Source organism: Mesoplodon bidens (assembly GCF_964165515.1).
Source record: "Mesoplodon bidens genome assembly, chromosome: 3".
In the NCBI taxonomy this organism is placed as follows: Eukaryota; Metazoa; Chordata; class Mammalia; order Artiodactyla; family Ziphiidae; genus Mesoplodon; species Mesoplodon bidens.
The window spans coordinates 74,411,101-74,432,855 of record NC_138178.1 but is presented as its reverse complement, the minus strand read 5'-3'; the positions used below and the strand labels follow the sequence as shown (position 1 = coordinate 74,432,855).

The 21,755-nt window shown below is 37.0% G+C and overlaps 2 protein-coding genes across 4 annotated transcripts in view; one reads left to right on the top strand and one right to left on the bottom strand.

Moving 5' to 3' along the window:
* Positions 1–1,989, bottom strand: part of TTC23 (tetratricopeptide repeat domain 23) — a 114,728-nt gene extending 112,739 nt beyond the window's left edge. For both annotated transcript variants that reach the window (XM_081228560.1, XM_081228561.1), the window contains exon 1: positions 1,762–1,989. The gene's annotated coding sequence lies outside the window, so the exon portion shown is untranslated. The remainder of the gene's footprint in view (positions 1–1,761) is intronic.
* Positions 1,990–4,145: 2,156 nt separating this feature from the next.
* The window catches only part of LRRC28 (leucine rich repeat containing 28), a 198,006-nt gene continuing 180,396 nt past the window's right edge, over positions 4,146–21,755 (top strand). The window contains exons 1-2 of one of the 2 annotated variants that reach the window (XM_081228562.1): positions 4,146–4,275; positions 7,899–8,126. In XM_081228562.1, coding sequence (XP_081084688.1) covers positions 7,959–8,126 — 168 coding nt within the window. In that variant the 5' untranslated portion in view covers positions 4,146–4,275; positions 7,899–7,958. Of the gene's footprint in view, positions 4,276–7,898; positions 8,127–21,755 lie in introns of those variants that run through there. The other variant, XM_081228563.1, reaches the window with a different exon arrangement.

The following is a 21,755-nucleotide window of genomic DNA, read 5'->3' as shown; positions in this document are numbered from 1 at the left end:
ACACTAAGGATATCATCTGGTACATGGTAGCAGCTCACTGAGATATGGAACTGAGTTTTGTCTCAGAGAAACAGATCAAGTGAAAGCCTACAGTCTGAGGACAAATATCTCCCATCTTCCCATGGTGTTCTTCAGTCACAACTTTTTTTGGGGGTTGAAATTCCTTCAATTCAGTTAAATAGAACCAAGAAACAGTTAAATTCTGAGGGAAAAGGAGCAAGAACTGATGCAATGTAAACAATTACTTTTACTGTTTTATTACACCACAACTAACACCTCATCTAATAAAATTTATATTTGTAGTGTTTAACAAAAAATAAGCTCAATGCTTTAGAAGAATAGAAAGAAATGCATCAAGATTTATGTTATTCAACCATGTGAAGTTATCTGGAGAAAATGTCTTACGAGGCTGTTACCAGTCTGCACTTCCATTATTTATAGTATTTAGCCCCTTAGCTTCTGGTCTCTGTTCTTGCAATGTCAGTTTTATCTGTTTCAAATATTACCTTTAAAACGCAGGACCAAACTCCTTAATTCTGGCAATTTTGACTTTTCGTGTAACTTCTCATGCTTTAAAAAAATTTTTTTATTATACCAAGGTCCCCATGAAGCTTTTCCTGCGTCAGAGCTAATTATTCTCTATTCTTTAGGCTGCACATATTTGCTAACAACTCACCCACTACCCGGGATGCCATTTCTTTTCTTTTCTATTTACTGAAAGTTTGCTCATTGCTGAAGCTCAAAATGTGTCTTAACCCTACTGTGAAACTCTCCCTGAATATTTCTGCTCACACTGATCTGAGCACCTGAAGCACCTAGGGTCTACAGCAGTCATCTATGCACCAAAAACTATCCAGAAGTCTTCATTTAAACTTTTTGCGTCTCTTTATCCCAGCTAGAGTATGAGCTTCTTGAGAGACTGTATTTTATTACTTTATATCCCCATATATGGATTAACAGAGGACCCTCAAGAAATATTTATTGCATACCTACTCTGAGTTAGGCCTTGTAGAGGTACAGATGTGCTACTAGGTATTATATTTACTAGTTGAATTAATGTTTGAAGACTCTTTAAGATGCTATATTTTGGAATTTTTTATTGGGCTGGATTTTAAAAAAATGTTGCTATTTCAAATATGTTTTAATATACATTATCCTCATTTATCAGTATCAGTATTTATCAGTATTTCCTGAACTTTTATATTTTAGTTTTAGTGAAAATATCATTTTTGAAAGTATAAATGCTGGATTTCATTTTTAAGAATTTATCCTTACATTCATTACCTACTGATTCTGTTTCATATACCAATATTACGTTTTCCTTTGTTGTTAGCATATCTGTCCCTGGATCTCCGAATCTACAAATATACACAAAACTTGGGTCCAAAGATGATGGTAATTTTCTCATATCTTTTAACAGCTGGATTGTCTTATGCTAGGTAAGACAATATACATACAAAAATATTCATTTCCTCTAATAATTACAATAATATTACTGTGTTCCTCTAAATCCATATTAAAGCAACAAAAATACACAGCTTTTTGGAGTATAAAATAATCTATTATTAATCTTACTACCTTTTCCCTTTACCATTCAAAAATCCATTGCTAATCTGCGAATAATGTTCTTTCTAAAAACACCCTCTGAAACTCTCTTCCTGCCACTCTTACATTATGCCAGCATTTTATCTACTTTTCCTTTGACACTTACTCCTTTAAAACTAGCAAAAAAAAAAAAAATCAGAAAAGTTTAACTCTTACATCTCTCACTGTGTCGTAAAATCCTTTGTCAATTACCCGATGTGCTTGAGAGGTTGTCCGTTTCTTTTTCGATCGAATTACACAGTTGTCTCGGCAGCCTGGTTTATCAGTTTGGTCCACGCTGTATCAGTTTGGTGATTCTTTGTACAGATTGATAACCAGAAAAAGTCTAAAGTAGGGCAATTCCAGACTAAATTGGAACAGCCTTTTCCCGTAAAGCAACTTACTATCTCACAAAATTCCAGGGAAAATGAATGACAGAGCATGCACCAATAGGGAGTGGAGAATAGTGTTTTATCTAAGTTTGCAACCCAATCCTTGGGAGCCAGAGGTGGGAATTTTAAAATGGGGTTGTCCTTTCCTTGGAATTTTCTTAAAGTGGTATCGCTGCCTGATGATGTTAAAGTTTGCCAAAGATTGTCCAATCACTAGTTTGTATTAGAGGATTACCCCCCACCCCTTTTTTTAAAGACCTTTTTGATGTGGACTTTTTTTCCTTTTTTTAAGTCTTCGTTGAATTTGTTACAATATCGCTTCTGTTTTATGTTTTGGTTTTTTGGCCAGGAGGTCTGTGGTATCTTACCTCCCCCACCAGGGATAGAACCCACACCCCCTGCATTGGAAAGGGAAATCTTAACCACTGGACCGCCAGGGAATTCCCTCCCCCTTGTTCTGAGTGAGGCAAAATGTGAAACTGACACTTGACAAATTTAGAGAACTTTTAAGAGTGGCCATAGGATAATATACTAATACGAAGAATCACATGGCTACTTTTGAGTCAGCTTCAGAGGGCAGAAGTTGTTTTAAGATGGTTCATTTTTCATGATCAAATATCAGATGTCAAATTAATGCATTAAAATATTTCATTTTTTAAGAAATGAAAACTAAGAGACTAACATTGATTACTTTTTTAAAATTGTTCTATCTATAGTTGCCTTTTTTGTATGTGTGACTCTTCAATATTAGGAGCAAATATATATTATTTAGGTTGATCTTTAATAACCGAAAGATTTTTGTTTTTACATAACCTGAAGATTTCCTCATTTTAAGTCTAGCAAAAAAGTTCTAGTACTACAAATTCTTAAGTATTTGGAAACCTGTATAAAAGGTCTTAGAAGTACATGACATATACCATCCATATACTTCAGTAACTTCTGAAGACCAGGATTACTAAATAGATAATTGGTAAATATTTCATTATAACTCATATTTTGTTTTGAGATAGGTCTTATTTTTATTTAATATAACTCTGCTTTCTAGGTTATTTACCTCTAACAGTAATTAAATAAACCAACGTAAATCTATAAAGTCAGGATATCTTGACAATGAACTGCTACATTATAATCAACATCAAGCTTGCCAAAGAACAATAAATAACAGTAGTTTCATGAGAGGAAATTTTTTAAAAACTTCATTTCAGAAGAAAAGTTGTCATGTTAACAAGCAAGGTACTTAAAAAAATATTTTTTGTTGTTCCCTAACAATGCTTTGATTTTTTTTAATCATCATAAAGGTCTCTTCCTTTGATGACTCTTTCTGCTGACATAGGAAGTTCTGTCTTGAAGAAATATTTATTGATATTTGAAGAAATATTTATTGATATAAATATTTAAATATTTATTTAATATTTATTGATGACTCAGTCATGCTAGGAACTGCCAGAGTATTTAACTTACAAAGTTGTTATTGTCGTTTTAACGATTATTTCTCACAGCTGTTATTGTCGTTTTAACGATTGTTTCTCACAGCAGACCTACGGTATTTCAAGAGCAGAGACTAGGTTACTGCCTCACGCTTGGAACGACCTGCCAGCGTGCAGTGACTTCTTTTATACCGGGCTTAAGCTCACTACTTGGTTACTAACCTTGGCCATATTACATAAACCTACCTGACCTAAGTTTTTCATCCGTCAAACGAGTACAGTAATAGTACCTGTGTCATAGGATTGTTGTGAGGGTTGAGATAACGTATGCACAGATCTTAGAACGCTGCCCGGTATACAGTAAAGCGACTGGTGTTATTACTGTTGTAATTTCTCAATGTATGCATTGAAGGAGAGGACTGCGTCAGTGAATGCATGAATGAAAGAACTGATCAGTTACTGACCGTCCCTGAGGCTGGAGCCGGCTAAACTACCCCCTCAAAATTCTGAGCAAAAAGCTGATCCCACTAGCAAACCGGGAAGCCGGAGCCGGAAGCAAAGACCGAGCCAGGGGCGGGGCCAAGTCTCGGAGAAGCCACATTGTTGGCCAATAGGCACATCGCTTGGAAAACAAGCCTCTCGTGCGATCTATCGTAAAAACCGCGAGAACGGTGGAGCATTATCGCGAGGTTCCGTCTTCCTCTCCTCCGCTCTGTCTTCCCCCAGCCCTCTGAAGTGAGGGTTCCGCCCCGTCCCGCCCCGCGTCGTCCGCGCCCCGCCCCGTCCCCCTCCCGGCGCCCCGCCCCGCCCTCCGAGTCCCGGCTTGCCGTCCAGCGCCCCTGCGCCCGGGAGCGCTGGCTCTGCTGGTCGAGGTGAGTGTGGCACTTCGCCATTTCGGTGGCTCACGTAGCAAGGCCCTCTGGCCCGACCCCCGGCCCCGAGGCCGGGTCTGGCAGAAGCGTCCTGGCTGCAGCGAGTGGACCCCGGCCCGAGCGGGCCCGTCCGGGCCTCGGGTCGCCACAGCTGCCGGGCCCTCCTCTCCCTCGGTGGTCGGAGAATCCCGATACCGGGTCTGTGAAATCCCTGCCACTGGGCTCACTGCTTCCAAACTCTGACGACCAGAGTGTTTCGTTAACTCGGGCAAAACGGCATGTGTTTTGCCTAAGACTTCTGCCAGCCTTCTTTTCAGTACTGAGAAAATAACCTTTAATAAATGCTTTTAATGTGCGGGTTTTAATTCATTAATCTACAATATTAGGAAATTGGAGTGGGTATTCCACTGAATTAAGTACGGAAGTCAATCTAAGGGACTCCTTTCCCTTAAAACACACCTGTTTTAAAATGTGTGGAATTTTCTTAAGATGGAAAGGTTAGTTTGCTTTAAATAATAAACAGAGTGGATTGGTGTTTACCTGTCAGAAAACTGTTATGCAGGTGCAGTTGTATACAGCTAATATTAAGTATACCATTTGATTTTAATCGTAGATAAGAGGTAGTGAAAGGAATATGTGTAAGAAAATTATGCTGGTAAAGGCTGTGCATTGCCAGTGAATGCATACGGAAAACCATTACCATTATTTATTATTGGAAGCTTTCAGATTTCATTTGTCTAGATTTCATCTCCCAAACTGCCTTCCTAGCAAGACGCATTTTAACAGAGTGTAATGACGTCTTAAGGGCAACCAATCCCACCCATCAGGATTCAGCAGGATTAGAAGGAAAGCCGTCAGGTTACACTGTATTCTCTTGTTGGATCTTCCCATCAGGGAGTGTGGGTTTTGCTTTGTAGTCTTAGCTTTGTATAAACTTTGCCTACCACTTAAATAATAATAGGAAGACGCACAGGCCCCACTGAAGTTCATGGAAGTCTGCCTTGTAAGAGCAGTGCACAGGCTTTGAACACCTGGGTTGGTATTCTGGCAAGTTACCCTCTGAGAAACTCAGTTTCCCCATCTATAAAATAGGCTAAATAATGTTTATTGCAGTGCAGAGTTTTAAGGATTGAGAGATCTTTATTGCACATAGCACGCACTCAGCATATAGTATCTGCAAGCCGACCTTTGATCAGAGGTGAAAAAAAATCTACCTTGCAATATTACTCACATGTCCTACTGTCAGTTGTTCATCAGCTGTTTGAGGGCCTGTTTTGTGCTAGAGGCAGGTATACAAATGTAAAGAAAACAGCAAGGTCTCTGCCCTCAGGAGCTTACGGTACAGTCTGTTGGCTAGATTGACAATAGATAGATACACCAATAAATGTATAGATTACAAATTGTGAAGAGTCCTACAAAGAAAGAGTAAGAGAGAAGACTTTATTTAGCTTGGGATGGGGAAGTGATTTTTACATTGAAACGTGAAGGGCGTTGGGACAGTGCTTTCAAAGGCTAAAGGAGAGAAGGAAGTGGTATGAAGAGTTTAGCACTTTCAAGCACTAGAAAAGCCCAGGAGTTTGGTGAGAAGCCAGGGAGGGTGCTGCCAGGCTGGAGAAGTGGGTGGGGCCAGATTGTGAAGAGCCCTCAATACTTGGTAAGTTTGATTTTTCTTAATAAACTTTTGAAGGGTTTATTTAGAATGCATGTGACTAGGGAGCAAGTTTACCTGAGAAAGAGAGGCAGACATAGTTGGATTTACTTTTTTAAAGGCTACCAGCTAAGTGATTAATGTATTGCAAAATGACTTGAGTGGACACAGGGAGACCAGTAATACATATGGCGAGGCAGGAGATGACAGTGGCTTTCCATTTGGGCAGATGGAGAGATGTGGATAGATTTGAGGTATATTTTGGAGATGGAAACCATACGCCTTGTGATAGATTGGAGGTGGTGGAGGAATCATTCATGACTTCCTCTTTCCTGGTGGTTGGAAAGACTGGGGAAGATTTGGATTGGTGATGAATATCAAAAACTCTTTTTGAATGTGTTAAGTTTGAGATGCTTGTGAGACATCTAAACGGCTTCTAGTTTACTATTTCAGTGAATAATTACCCAGAAAGCTTCCCTTTCTAAATACAATCAACGATGTTATTTCTAGCCTAGTTCCCCTTGCTTTACAGGGAGAGAACTAAGATGTGGAAAGATTGAGTATCTTGTTCAAAGTCAAGTAATATGTCTCATAAAAATAGGTAAGTGAGTAGCTAGTATAAATATGGGAAGGTACTGGACTCTCATGTTGCATTGGGGATATAATTGAATACTCCATATTCTCTGACCTTTTATATAAATAGCAAATACTTTCTTATTAGTTGGGAATTAAGAGTTTGGAAATAATAGAAAACAACCAACAAGTTAGAAAACTCTGCTTCTTGAAAGCTTATGTTACTGCATTTTGTACTAACTTGGTATTAATTCCCAGCGAAAATAGTTTTTCTTAAGAAAAAACATTTTCTTTGAAAGGTACTTCTCTTTGGAGAGTTTGAGAAAGGGTGCCCAGGAGAACCAGAGTAGAATCTTTGAACAAAGCTCAACTTGTTTTTAGTGTTTTAGCATTTTCTTAGTATCCTGTGGAATCCTGTCAGTCTGTGTGTATAAAGGCTTCAGGCTTTGAAATCCACTGGACACCCTTCCCCAGCCCAAGAAAAAAAAAATACTTGTTCCCTTATGAGCTGTTTGACCTTGGACAAATTATTGAATCTCTGAGTTTGTTTCTTCTTGTGGTAAGTGGTGTGAAGTTTGTTTCTGCCCTGTGCCTAGTTGATAAGATGGGAAATGTTATTTCTCTTCCTATCCTTGTCAATTTGGAGCTAGAAAGGAATTTAATCTGTTCTGGGTTCTGGCCCTTACCAATAAATTGCCGTCTCCATTTAATATTAGGCAACTAAGGCCCAGAAAGATTGTAATAGAAAAGTACAGGATTCTTATTTCCTAGTGCAGTATTTCTTCTTTCATTGAAATAATTAAGTAAAACTCTATGTTCCCAGGCCTGTTTCTTTGCTACTTCTGATCATCTGCAAAGCTAAGAAGAAAGAAAGAAAAGAGAATAAAGAGATAAAAGAAAGAAAATATTAGAATATAGGACAATATTTAGGTAGCAAGAGGTGAAGAAAATGAAGCTGTAAGTGATCTAGTTATATTTTATATTATATACATTTAAATATTTTTAAAATGTTTTAAGCTAAAGACAGAATGAGGTAGTTCAAGAAGGAAATGGTTTTGCTGTGTCTAATTTTTTAAGCTCTTTCTTTGGTTGCGTGTTATGAAACTGGTCTCTGTTCTCTTAGATAGGGATTCCTATCTCAAGTTCAAGAACTATTTTTTTTCAAATAGGGCTATTTCTGCTAAGTAGTAAATATTGCTTAAATAGTGAGAGTATTTTTATTAAATAGTTATTCATTTAATCTTCTAAATATGTGTGAAAATTTAGTTGTTATAAAAGAAAAATATAGGAATTGATGTAGAACTCTCTTTGTAACGTCTGCAAATAGCTATATATACTAACTGGTTTATTTGGCAACGTTTGTTAGCAGTATCATAATTTTCCATTTTTTTGTTCTCTTTAGAAATGGACCAGTTTTGACAAGATGTAGTGCTGCAGTGTGCCTGATGGGATATGTTCAGTCATGGCATCTGAACTTTGTAAGACGATCTCTGTGGCAAGGCTGGAAAAGCACAAGAATTTGTTCTTAAATTATAGGAATCTGCAGCATTTCCCACTGGAGTTACTAAAAGATGAGGGACTACAGTACTTGGAGAGACTCTACATGAAAAGGAACTCCCTTACAACCTTGGTACAGTATTACGTTGCATTAAAAAAAAAAGTCATTTATAATGTGGTCCTGAGCAAGATATATTTTATATATCTTAAGATATTCAGACCAAGATTTATATTCCTTCTTGTTGTATAAACAGGTAATAAAAGTACACATACAGAGGGTTCTCATTACATGAGAATTCACTATCCAAGTTCTTGCAGTTATGAAGTTTCAAGAGTCGTGTAGGAAAGCAAAATATTCACTAATATACCACTTATGAAATCAGTCCCACACACTACTACATATAAGATAGATAACCAGCAAGGACCTACTGTATAGCACAGGGAATTCTACTCAATATTCTGTGATAAGCTATCTAAGAAAAGAATCTGAAGAAGAATGAATACATGTATCAATATATGTACAACTGAATCGCTTTGCTATACACCTGAAACTAACACAACATTGTAAATCAACTATACTCCAATAAAATTAAAAAAAAAATTAGTCCCTATTCAGAAATCCCTCTTCACTTAGCCTGTGCATCTCTCTGGGCCTGTGCTTTCTTTGTGTGTTAAGATTCTTAGATGATTTATGGATGTTACAGTACCCAACAGACCAGTTAAAAAGTAAAGAAGAGAAAGACCAACAAGGATGACTTTGATTTAGACGTATTTAAAAAGGGAATGATTTGAAGATTAAAATATTAAGACAGGAATTAGGAGGCTTGATGTAGCCTTTGAGTGTTTTGAAAAAACCCCAAAACCAAAAAACCTTCTTTATGATTGCACTGTGAAAATCAGATGACTTTGAATTGGGCTGTCATCCAATTTGTTGGAAAAATTTTTGCCACAAAAGCCAACATTTGGTTCACTCTTTTTATGTTCTAAGAATAAGCACATAGTTATCATTATAACCTAAATTTTATTACCTATGAGATTAAAAAAACTAAAATATTTTTCAAGAGAGCGTACCTGTCAAACTTTTTATTCCCACTGTTTATCATGATATTTGGTCTCTGTTTTAAATGGATTTTGCTTTATGTGGCCTTTTCTGATTATCACTGAACCTCATTTAAATCTTATACTTTGAATTCTAGTTCTTTTTCTCTTTAGATGATTCATGAATTCTTGTTTCTTTGTGAACAGACCCATTTTTCATTCCCTTCTCTGAAAGTATCTGAGTATCTGAAAATATGCCTTACTGGCTTCATATATATGGAGTATTCTTCTGGAAAAGTTATAGTTAATCTGCAAAATACCTACAATGTGTAGAAAGCATTATAAAATTTGTTTATCTTTGTTGTGTCTGAAAGTAAGTGCAAGTATATCTTTCATTTTTAGTGTTTGACATATTTGTGTATATATTATTTTGCATGCCTAATTAGATTTTTTTTAATTAGATTTTCCATTTTTCAAACTTTAACAATCTGTATATAGTTATATTAACCCTTTTTGCGAGATCATCATTGCATGAAGTGAAACCGTATTTACCTAGTGTTTTTCCGCCCTTTGGAGAAGTGGTGTAAGAAATAATTTGTCAAGGATTACAGCCCACATTTTCTCATGTTTGTTGTTGATGTACAAAGAAAAGGTTGTGAGTGGATTACTTCTCAACCATCAGTTATAGTCCACGGGTAGAAGAAATTGACCTTTGCTTATAAATGTTACAACAAACTTTTGTTTTTGTGGCCGTTTCTTGGCTACAGTTTTCTATTTATGAAAATATTTAAGTATCTACTATACAATTTTAACTGATATAATGGCTCCCAAGCATACATTTCAAGTTCATGCTTTGCCACCTTTTTAGTCACTGAAGATTAAATTGTTGCATATGTTTTTAATGGCAGGTGTATATATTTTATTTTAATGCTTTCTCTTAGCTGGAACATTTGATTCCTTTGTATCAAAGAGCTTTTTAAACTGTGAAGTGCCATACAGATATTGGGATGGTGGGAATGGTAGCAACCATACCATTCCGTGACTATACTGAGTATAGGACAGCTTACTTATATCCAGCATAGTCTGAGAATGGCATACTGCACAGGTTTTCAAAGCTGATGAAACAGTACTTGCCCTTGAGTGCTCCAAACTAGTGACGGCAGGCTTTTATAATGTTTGCTGGTGTTATTGATAAAGTATATTTCCTATAGAAATAATAGAGATTTAGTATGTAAAATTTGACTTAAACTGCAATACTCCAAAGGAAAAAAACACATTAATGGAAGCATATACTATCTCAGACACATTATGAGTTAATTGGCCTTTTTGTTTTTGTTTTTTTTAGAGAAGCTTGGGAACCTGCCAATCATTTCCATTTCCACATTGTTTTATTATTTCTTATTAACATTGTTTTATTGTGTTTAAATGTCTTCTCCTCAGCATTCCCCTTCTCCCCTCTTCATATGAAGCCTCTTGGTGAGGAGTCACTAATGCCCGACTTCTGTCCTTCCTTTTTCCCTTCAAGCTGCTCAGTATTGCACTATGGTTTATATTTGTAGGATGATTGTATGTCAGATGCTTAGAACTTGGGGAGTGCCCATATTAAAAATAAAGCACAGGGAAAAGCCTTTTTTGTATACAAAAGAATAAACTTCATATTTTACATATAAAAATATGTGCCCTTATAGCAACCAACATAAGAAATATATGGAAAGTAGTAGTTTCTCTTTCTATTCCTCCAATTCTGTGCTTTGGAATAACCAGTGTTAATAGTTTGGTTGTGTCCTTCCACTCCTTTGCTTGTGTTTATGTAATTATGTACTCTGTATTTTTTTCTCTTTTTAAACAACAAAAGGGAATCATACTCTACATATTTCTCTGCAGATTTCTCTCTTCACTTCATTCTCATTCCACTAAATTCTAGGCCAAGAAATATATATACATCCTTGTATTTAGGATCAGGTCTCAAAAGTAGGATTGCTGGGTCAAAGGGTAGGAACATTTTATATTTTAAAGTACTTTTTAGCAGTATTTCATTATACAGTATTTCCACTTATTTGTATAACTGAAAAGTCTTAAAACTTTAAAATATAATGAGTCAATTTATATAAGAATCCAGTTATATAATTAATAGGTGAATAAGAAGTAGTTAGGAAACATTATGATTTTGGTTCCTAACATTTATCTTAGAAAATGATTTAAAGAATTTTTCTATAATTATTTTAAATGCAGTTCAAGAATTATTAAGTCTCTGATCTTTGTGGTAGTTTAAAGTTAATAAGAGAATAGGAGATACAGGTTCTGTATTTGATAGGCATCCACATAGTTGTTGAATGAATAAATAAATGAATATAAAGTAGAAGAGCATAAGATCTATAGTACAGGTATAACAGTTCCAGACTGAGAGTCTTTGAGGGCAGGGACTCTGTCTTAAATTCTGTATCCCCAGTGCCTGGCTACTGTCTAACGTTTGTAGGACACATAATCTAATTCTGTGTAGCAGGATTGTAAAAGATTTTTTAAGGAAGGTGCTATTTGCATTGACCCTGAAGAATGACTTTGTCAGGAGCGTGGGAGGAAAACTATCATTCATTCATTCAGCATGTATTTATTGAGTACTTTCTGTGTATCCAGTACTCTACGAGGCACTGACATAGATACATCACGGAACAAATTCTTACTCTCATGGAATTTTTGTTTCTTGACATCCCAAGCTGAAGAAAAAAATATGATCTGAGATTCAGTGGCAGAAGATTAGGATCAATATTTGTCCAAAGACTTTAGTGACAAAGTGATGGTGACTATGATGGTGATTATGTTAGAAGCTCTGGAGAGTAGAATGCAAGTTTGAGGGATTAATTGGTGAGAAGGAGATGAAAAATTAGATAACAAGGTAGATGGGTCTTCAGGTTTGGTTTTGATGTGGAAAAGCGGTCATAGCTGGAGGGGTCTTGACAAAAAAGGAGAATTTTTTCTTCTTTCTCCTTTTTTCTTTCCTCTTCACCCCTCTTCTCTTTTCTAAGAGGAAAGAGTTGAGCTTGTATAAATGCTGATGGGAAATCTCCATTAGAGAGGAGTTGAAGATTCAGAAATAAGGAACAATTAAAAGTTCAAGATTCCTAAGAAGGTAGGAAAGGATGGGCTCCAGAGCACAATTGGAGGGAAGGACTTTAGAAATAGTATCCCTTCCGCCTTTAACAAGAGAAAGGAAGGATAGGTGCAAAGGAAGATTCAGATTGTGGGGGAGAGAGTTCTTGTCTGGTGACTACCAGGCAAGGCCAGCTGCTTAGGGAGTGAAGATTTGTGGAGAGTGCAGGTTTGAAATTATTGTTGCGAAGAGTCACAGCAGTTTGGTTAGAGAAAGGTAGTAGAATCACTGGTGGTAGAATCGTTCAGCAAGCAGTTGATGGCTAGGCGTATGGTGGAACCATCTGCTTGTTTAGGGAGTTTTCTCCTGCAGTTCTCAGATGTCTGGGGTATGAAGAAGTTGGGATGTTGCATTTATGCAGGCTTAGGTTTCTGCCAGGTATAGAGGGACTAAGGAGGTTTAGGATTTTGGCAAGAGTGATTAAAATGATGGGACATGGAGTCTGAGGTGGATTGGAGGCAAAGAAAGAAAGGAGTGAGTGAATAGGGAAAATGGAGAGGGTCCAAAGGATCCATTGATGTTGAAGACTTACTCTACTGGGCATGATTGAGTAAGCCATCTGGGAGGATGGGATATTGTAGTTGTGGAGAGAGACATCAGTTGTGGAGAGAGACATCAGTCATGGAGAAATTTCAGATGATGACAGGATATGAGTGTGCAGGCTGGAGGGGGCTGAGGTAGAGCCTACCTTGTCCCCTTGCACCCTAATCCCCACACCCCCTCCCTGCAAGTAGCTGGGGTCTTTGTAAGAGTTAAAGAAGGAATGAAACATGGAAGCAGGAATTAGCAGTGGAAGCATTTGAGTTCTGCAGCTCCAGCAAGAGAGTGTTTCCTTGTTTGGTAGCACAACTTAGTACTAGGAAGTAATAGACCAAGATCCTATGTGCTTAACCTCTTTGGATCTCAGTTCCTTCATTTATAAAATAAAAGGCCACAAGCGACTTGGAGGGGAAAAGAAAAAAACTCAACTTGGAAGCAAAATCACTTAATGGATCTGCCAGCTTCTCTTAATGAGTGTAGTAGGCAGCAGGCCTTCCTGGGGATGTGGAAGAGTGACCTCCCCCAATACTGCTGGAGCTCTCATCTCACCTGTTGACAATTTTATTTATAAATATGAATGGATAAGAAAGAGGCATCTAAATTTTAGTGAAAGAAGGGAGTTTGGCTTATGGCTAAGAGCAATAAGAGTAGATGGATCCTGATTAAGCAGTTAATCTATGTAACAGGAGAGAACTTAAAAATGATATCCTTCTGAGATTCAAGGGAAGAAGAGGTATGTCCATCACAATCCTGAATTGGGGTGGGGGGATGAGGTGGGGGATGAGGATGTTATTTCTTTCCTATTGACCCAGGAGAAAATTTTCCTGACCTCCCCCCGTCAAATATAAACAGGCAAATCATAAAAGAATACAGATAGTCAAAACAAAAAAATGTTTAACTTTCAACAGAAGTGATAAAACATTGATCATCCTTACCTAGTAATTAGAAAAGATTTAATACCTGGTGTTGAAGATTATCAGTGCCCTATGTTGAAGACAATGGGGAGAAGATGCTCTCATACACTATTGGAAGGAATGGAAATTGACTCATTACTTTTGGTGGGTGGTTGGACCATATCTAGCAGAATTTTACATGTGCATATGTTTGAACCAGCATTTTCACTTGCAGGAATTTACCCAACAGAAAAAATAGTCAAGTGGACAAGGGTACTCATCACAACACTGTATATGATGAAAAATTGTGAAACCCTAAGTGTTCATCAATATGGGGTTGGTTGAAATCTGGTAGCAGCTACCATCGTTTGAGTCTTTACTAAGTGCCAAACACTGTTTTAAGTGATTTATATGTATTGATCTAATTAATCTGCAAGACAGTCCTATGAGGTAGGCACTATTATTCCTACTTTATAGACAAATAAACTAAGGCATAAAAAAAGAATACATCAAACAATAGTGATTATAGCTGTGGAAGAGGGGAGGGCACAAGAAGGGGGGTGGGAGCTAGAATAAACAGAGCCTTACATTTAAGTGTTTATTGTAAAAGGGAAAGTTCCTACTACTAAGTTTGGTTTATATTCTTTTCAGTATATGATTTTTATAATTAAAAATCAAAATAAGATTGTTGGAATTTAGTGCCACTAAGATCTTATCCAGCTCACAAATTTTATTAATCAGTGAGTCTAAACGTTTTGATTTACAATGATGGTGATGCCTGCATTTATGCTTCTTGCAACTGGTGGCTGGGTTGAGGGTGAAAGGGGTTGATGACTGAGAAGTCACACAGCTACACGCTCTGCCCACTTTGAATTTGGTAGGTGTAGGATCTGGATCAAATGAACATCAGAACACCCTGAAGGGAAAAACAATAAGTTAAAGAGATGGTAAAAAAAAAAAAAAAAGAGCACCATGCAATCAAGTGTGCCAGGAGAAGTAGGGAGAGGGAATGGTTTTGTTTCTGTTTGATTGGTTCATTTTGAATTCCAGCACAAGGGCTTCTTGTTTTTCCCTAATCTGTCGGACCCCTGCAGCTTCCACTGCTGCTAGGGTGTAGGGCCTCCATAATCACTGTGAATACTCTGTTCTTGAGTTAGCTCTGTATAAAAACATCTTAGTTATTTCTTAAATTGAATGTGTGGAAACGACTTATGTCAAATGGTAAAGCATTCTGATGCTCTGTTTATGTTTTAATGCTTATAGTTCTGCAAAACATTCATTACAAGTGTACCCCATCTCAGTAATATACCTGTGCCTGAAAACTGGGGGTTTTGTCATAAATCAAAGCTGTTCTTCCTACTGAATTTTCAGATTTAAGTAACTTTTCCTCATTGTTACTGGTTGGTTGACAGTAGCTCCTTGTCAAATACTTAACAAACTATTTGAAATAGCTTGGAAAATGAATGTCTGACCTATAATTTATTCTGTTGAATCATAGAATTTCAAAGCTGTATGGAACTTTATAGATGATTTAGGCAGTTTTTCTTTCTTGAGGTAAGCTTAGAAGAGGTTAATAGATGGGTCTAAAGTCATTTTTATGGCCAGTTAGAGCAAAAAGCAGGTCTTCTAACTTGTAGTCCAGTCAGTCTTGCTTTTTTAATTCTGCAGGTATTTATTGATGACCTGTTTCTAGCCTAGCACCATGTAGTTAAAATTTAACCACATTTAGCCACTGTGGAGCAATGAGGTGTTCCATGTTAGGTGAGTTTTCCTAGTTACCTCTTTGAAGTTTACCTGTGAGTTTTACTGTGAGTCTAGCTGTTTTGATAGAAATACTTCTACAACATGCATCATTCTATACTTTCTTAAAGAAATATGGGGAACATGATTTAACCCACTCTTCGTGATTTGTAGTTTTTGCCTGGGGAATTAGGAGGGAGGGTTTAGAAGGAGGGGGCAGGGATACAGATCTTTATCTAACACTAGACCATATCCTTGTCCACTTGAGGGATTCTGTGTGCAAGCAGAAGACTCAGAAGCCATTACTTTGTATATGTTTCCACCAGTTTAAATTCATTTTCAAGCATTCACTGTACTAAAAATGAGGTACCTGTGCACTGAGTGAGATACCAATTTTTAAATGTTAGCCCCATCGAATCAGTCTCTGTCTCTCCCTCTCCCTCTCTAGATAGATAGATAAATAGATAAAATGTATGTAAAGTGCTTAAAATATCATACATTGAGCTTGGAACACTGTTCCCTCCTAAAACAAACAATTATGTTTTAAGCATATAGAATTATAAAGGGTAGGTATATTTTTAAATGGTTGATCTGGCCCTATGGAAAAAGTGTTTAGTATTCTTTTTTTGTGTCTATTTTTGTTGCTTTGAAAATTCCATTTATAAAATCATACTTACTGAATGCATATTAAATAGGTTTTTTAAAAAATAAAAAATAGAAAGTAGGTAGGGGCAAATGATGATCTAATCTTCAACCCTTGTTTATGATATCTATATACCTTTCCTTTTTAAACAGATATTTTTAATATTAACACTTCACAGAAAAAATTTTAAAAATATTTATTTATTTGGCTATGTTGGGTCTTAGTTGTGGCACCCGGGATCTTCATTGTGGCATGCGGGATCTTTTCATTGCGGTGTGCAGGCTTCTCTAGTTGAGGTGTGTGGGCTTCTCTCTAGTTGTGGCGTGTAGGCTCCAGAGTGCACGGGCTCAGTAGTTGGGGCACGCTAGCTCTGTAGTTGTGGCGTGCGGGCTCTAGAGCGCATGGGCTCAGTAGTTGCGGCATGCGGGCTTAGTTGCCTTGTGGCATGTGGGATCTTAGTTCCCCTACCAGGGATCGAACCCACGTCCTCTGCATTGGAAGGCGGATTCTTAACCACTGGACCACCAGGGAAGTCCCAATACTTTACAAAGAATTTAAGTAATTTTTAATGTTTGTTTTCTTTTGAAAAATATTCGGATACAGTCATCCCTTGATATCTGCGGGGGATTGGTTCCAGTACCCCCTCCGATACCAAAATCAGAGGATGCTCAAGTCCCTTACATAAAATGTCTTGGTATTTGCATATAACCTATGCGTATCCTCCTATATACTTTAAAATCACCTCTAGATTGCTTATAATACCTAATACAATGTAAATGCTATATCAGTAGTTGTGAATACAATGTAAATGTTATGTAATAGTTGCTGGTGTAGCAAATTCAAGTTTTGCTTTTTGGAACTTCCTGGAATTTTTTTCCCCTGAATATTTTTGATCTGTGGTTAGTTGAATCAGAGGATGTGGAACCTGCACACATAGAGGACCGACCGTACATAGTTCAGTTTTGTAAATGTATCAGATGTACAGTCTTTTTAATTTTGAGTGTATTTTCTGTAAGAGTTTTTGCTAAGTAAAAAATATGTCTTGAAGTTTGTTTTACATTTTTGGCAATGAAACACTTGCAGTTTTGCAGATACTTAACATTTATTTATTTTTTTTTTAAGGTGATAATTTTAGCCTCTGTAAATGTCACACAAATATTTCATCATTTCGAAGAAAAATAATCTAAAAATTTTATCATTCATGCAGTTAAGTAGTTCTTTTATGTTTTATATCTAAAAGAGCTGATTTTAAGTGAAAAATTGGTAGTGAGTGTAATGATATAAATTTTGCACTAACATGATAGCTACTAGTTATGTGTGGTACTAATGTTTAAATTATTGATATACAAAATGATACTGAAAATTCAATTCCATAGTCACAATAACTACATTTTAAGTGCTTAATGGCCACATGTGGCTAGTGGCCACTATATTGGTCATGTAGCTAGAGAATATTTCCATCATTGTAGAAATTCTGTCGGACCAGTGGTGTGCGTGACTGAAAAAAAAAAAAGAATACCTTAAAATTGGTAGTAGCAACTCATTTTTATCCTGAAAGTCAAACTGCCAGTGTGTTAATGCTACAGAATTGCAAAGAAAAACTTTCCCAGAATTCTTTTTAGACACCTCAAAGACAACTTTAGAAACAAAAGAACTTGTCCACATTTTGAAAAATTTTCCCTTCCTCAGTTTCCCCCCCTTTCCTTCCCTTTTGAAATGGCTTTATTTTTATATTTGTAATGCTTGTATTCAATGAATTTCCAATGAAATTTTTGTTTTAATGAACTTGGGACATAAAATATCTGTGATTATTTTGATGGATGCATTCCAAGAAATTTGGGTATTTGCCATGGTTTTTCATTGTTTTTCTTTTAGAACCATGAAAATAAACAAAAAACCCTAAAGATGCTATGCTTTCATATCCAAATAATCAAAATTTGCATTTTCCCATAAAACACTGACATGTTTGGGATTATCTTTTTGTATTGCTTATGACTAGATTACTTATTATTTGCCCAGTGTAGTCATTACATTTTTGCTGGGAAACAGGATGTCAGTGGTAACTTCTAGTGGTCCTTGACCTAACAGTGATTGCACAGCCCTTGTTAGGAGGGGTTAGTGAGCTGTTAATGCTCTTAAGCACATTTCTTATTGCCCCTTCTCCCTCTCCCTAGCACCTCCCCTCATCCCTCTCCTCCCAAAATGTGCGTCAGGCTTTCTAGGATAATTCAAATGAAAACCATAGTTAATAACATTCCTTTGTGTCACTCGTTTCAGAAGAAAGGAATTTAACCGTCAGAGATTTTGATGATGGTAGATGCAGATATTGAGAATCTGCTGTGTTTTTCTGTCTCCTGGAAACACCAAGGAAATATGACAAGTGTTTAAGACAGGCTCATGCTTTTTTGGTCTGCTTAATGTTTATTTGGAGAGAAATTTTAAAAGAGGAAAATGAGTAGTTAATGGGAAGTGAGCCAATAGATAAGAGGGTAAATGGTAAGGGACATTGGGGAGCAAATGGTGAGTAGGACTGTGGAGGGCCTTTCTGCTATTGTGGACAAGGAAAGGTGGTGCTGCTCATTTCTCTCTGTTCCCCTTAGCCTGCCAGAGCTTCTGACTTTCCTGCTGACAGATCCTGCTCTATAGCATATATAAAAGAGGGAGAAATACTGGAGGAGGAATGAAATAATATTCCTGGTAGTAAAAGAGGTTTACCTTTAGTTGTTCTCATATAGCCACATGGTATTTAACCCTTGCTGTATGCTTGCCCAGAAGCAGTGACACCAAATTATTAATCCAACTAGAAAGCTTGTTGAGTATGTTGTGGTGGATTTTGAATGAAGTACTTTTTGCCTTCAGTACCAAAACTTTATTAACTTTATTAAAATTAAAAATAATTTATTGAGGTGAAATTGACATAATGTAAAATTAACCATTTTAAAGTGCAAAATTAAGTGACATTTAGTATATTCACAGTGTTGCACAACCACCACCTCTTTCTAGCTCCAAACATATCCATGACTCCAAAGGAAAACCCCTTATCCATTAAGCAGTTACTCCCCACTCCCCTCCACACCCCAGCCCTGCAACCAGCAATCTGTGTTCTATCTCTCTGGATTTATCTATTTTGGATATTTCATATAAATGGGATCATTCAATATGTCACCTTTTGTGTAGGGTTTCTTTTCACTTAGTAAAATGTTCTCAGGGTTCATCCAAGTGGTAGCATGTATCATTCCTTCATTCCTTCTTATGACTTAATTAGATTCCACTGTATGAGTATACTATAATTTGTTTATCTGTTAATCCATTGATGGACATTTGGGCTGTTCCCACCTTATGGTTATTATGAACAGTGCTGCTACGAGCATGGGTGTACATGTACATGTTTAAGTACCTGTTTTTAATTATTTTGGGTATATATATAGGAGTGGAATTATGGAGTCTTATGGCAATTCTATGTTTAACTTTTTTTTTTTTTTTTTTTTTTTTTTTTTTTTTTTTTTTGCTGTACGCGGGCCTCTCACTGCTGTGGCCTCTCCCGTTGCGGAGCACAGGCTCCGGACACACAGGCTCCACGGCCATGGCTCGCGGGCCCAGCCGCTGCGCGGCATGTGGGATCTTCCGGGATAGGGGCACGAACCCGTGTCCCCTGCATCGGCAGGCGGACTCTCAACCACTGCGCCACCAGGGAAGCCCCTATGTTTAACTTTTTGAGGAACAGCCAAACTGTTTTCCACGGTGACTGAACCACTTTACATCACTGCCAGCAATGTACAAGGGTTCCAATTTCTCCACATCCTTGTCAATAGTTGTTATTTTATATTTTTAACAAATTATGGCTATCCTAGTGGTTTTGAAGTGGTACCTCATCGTGGTTTTGATTTGCATTTCCCTAATGCTAATGAATTTGGGTGTCTTTTCATGTGCTTTTTGACCATTTGCATATCTTCTTTAAAGAATGTCTTTTCAAAGCCTTTGCCTGTTTTCAATTGGGTTGTTTGTTTTTTGTGTTCTTTATATATTCTGAATGCTAGACCCCTATTGGATATATGATTTGCAGATATTTTCTCCTATATGTTGCCTTTTCACTTTCTTGAAATGTCCTTTTATGCACAAAAATTTTAAATTTTGATGAATTCCAGTTTATCCATTTTTTCTATTGTTGTTCCTGCTTTTGGTTTCATATCTGTGAATCCATTGCCAAATCCATGATCGTGAAGATTTACCCATGTTTTCTTCTATGAGTTTTATGGTTTTAGCTCTTAGATATAAGTCATTGATCCGTTTTTAGTTAATTTTTAGTTAACTTTTTTATATGGTGTGAGGTAGAATTCTGACTTTATTCTACTTTTTAGAACTGCTGTAAAAACTATGCACTTAATTCATGACTTCTTTGAAATGTGTTGTTAGAGGCTGGATGGAGCAGGTTTTGCAGAACCCTGAGTCCTAGTGGTTTGTAACAGCACACTGATTTCTCATTCATGCTGCATTACTCTCTCAGATCTCTTGGGGACTTTGGTTCATGGTATCTTTACTCAGGGATGGAAGCTGATAAAGGTCACTGTGGACCTTTCATTCTCAAGCTCTCTAAGGCCTCTACTTTGACATAATTCCGTTGACTGAAGCAAGTCACTTAGCCACGTCGAGCTTGAAGAGAGAAGTGTAATCCTACCAGCTGCCCAGAAGGAGAAGAAAAGAAAGTAAGTAGTGCACAGTCACTACAAGAGAACAGGGTTGAACATGTGTTTGCAACATATTTGAAATATTTGTTCCAAGATACACAATTTTAAAACATTCCCATTTAAGGGGGTTGAAAGTTTTCCGTAAAAGGACATGGTAAAGCGTCATTGATTCAAAATTTGAGGTAAATTTTATACTAACTGTGCTTGCTGAAGTTTACCTTTACATTATTTGTAAAGAAAAAATTGTTCAGTTAAGTGATAGTATGAGATTTAATGAAGAGAATTTTGGCTTAATTTATAAAACAATTTTTAAGTAGTTTAGTAGGAAGTATTCATACTCAAGGAATTTGGGTACATGTTGTTTATTAAAACTTTTGTATGTCAAAATTGTGAAAAAGAAGGAAATATTAGTAATAACAGTTTTGCAAGGGACTTTAAGGTTATTACTTTTTTTTTTTTTTTTTTTTTTTTGCGGTACGCGGGCCTCTCACTGTTGTGGCCTCTACCATTGCGGAGCACAGGCTCCGAACGTGTAGGCTCAGCGGCCACGGCTCACAGGCCCAGCCGCTCCGCGGCACGTGGGATCTTCCCAGACCGGGGCACGAACCCGTGTCCCCTGCACTGGCAGGCGGACTCTCAACCACTGCACCACCAGGGAAGCCCTAAGGTTATTACTTTTGTCTATCAGGATTTTAAAATTTAAAAACATTTTAAAACTTAATAGGCTAAATCCTATAGATCAAGGTAAACTAGTTTGTGTGGCATCTGTAATCCAGCATTAGAGCTTAGTTACCCACAGAGTAACAAAAATGTTGATGCTAACATATAGTTGTCCAGTCTCTTACCCACTTTTCATAAACTATGGAAATAGAAAAATTAAAATGTGTAATATTTCTCTTATATTATTCAGTTACATTGCTAAAATGTGCCACTAGAAAGCAGAGAATGTATTATAGAACACCAGTAGGTGTCAGCCACAGCCTTTGCAGCAGGCTGATTATTTACCAGGCTTTTGGGTTTTTTTAAAACCCAGTATTCTAATGAACTACAATTTTCTCAAGGTTGGTGTGCTTAT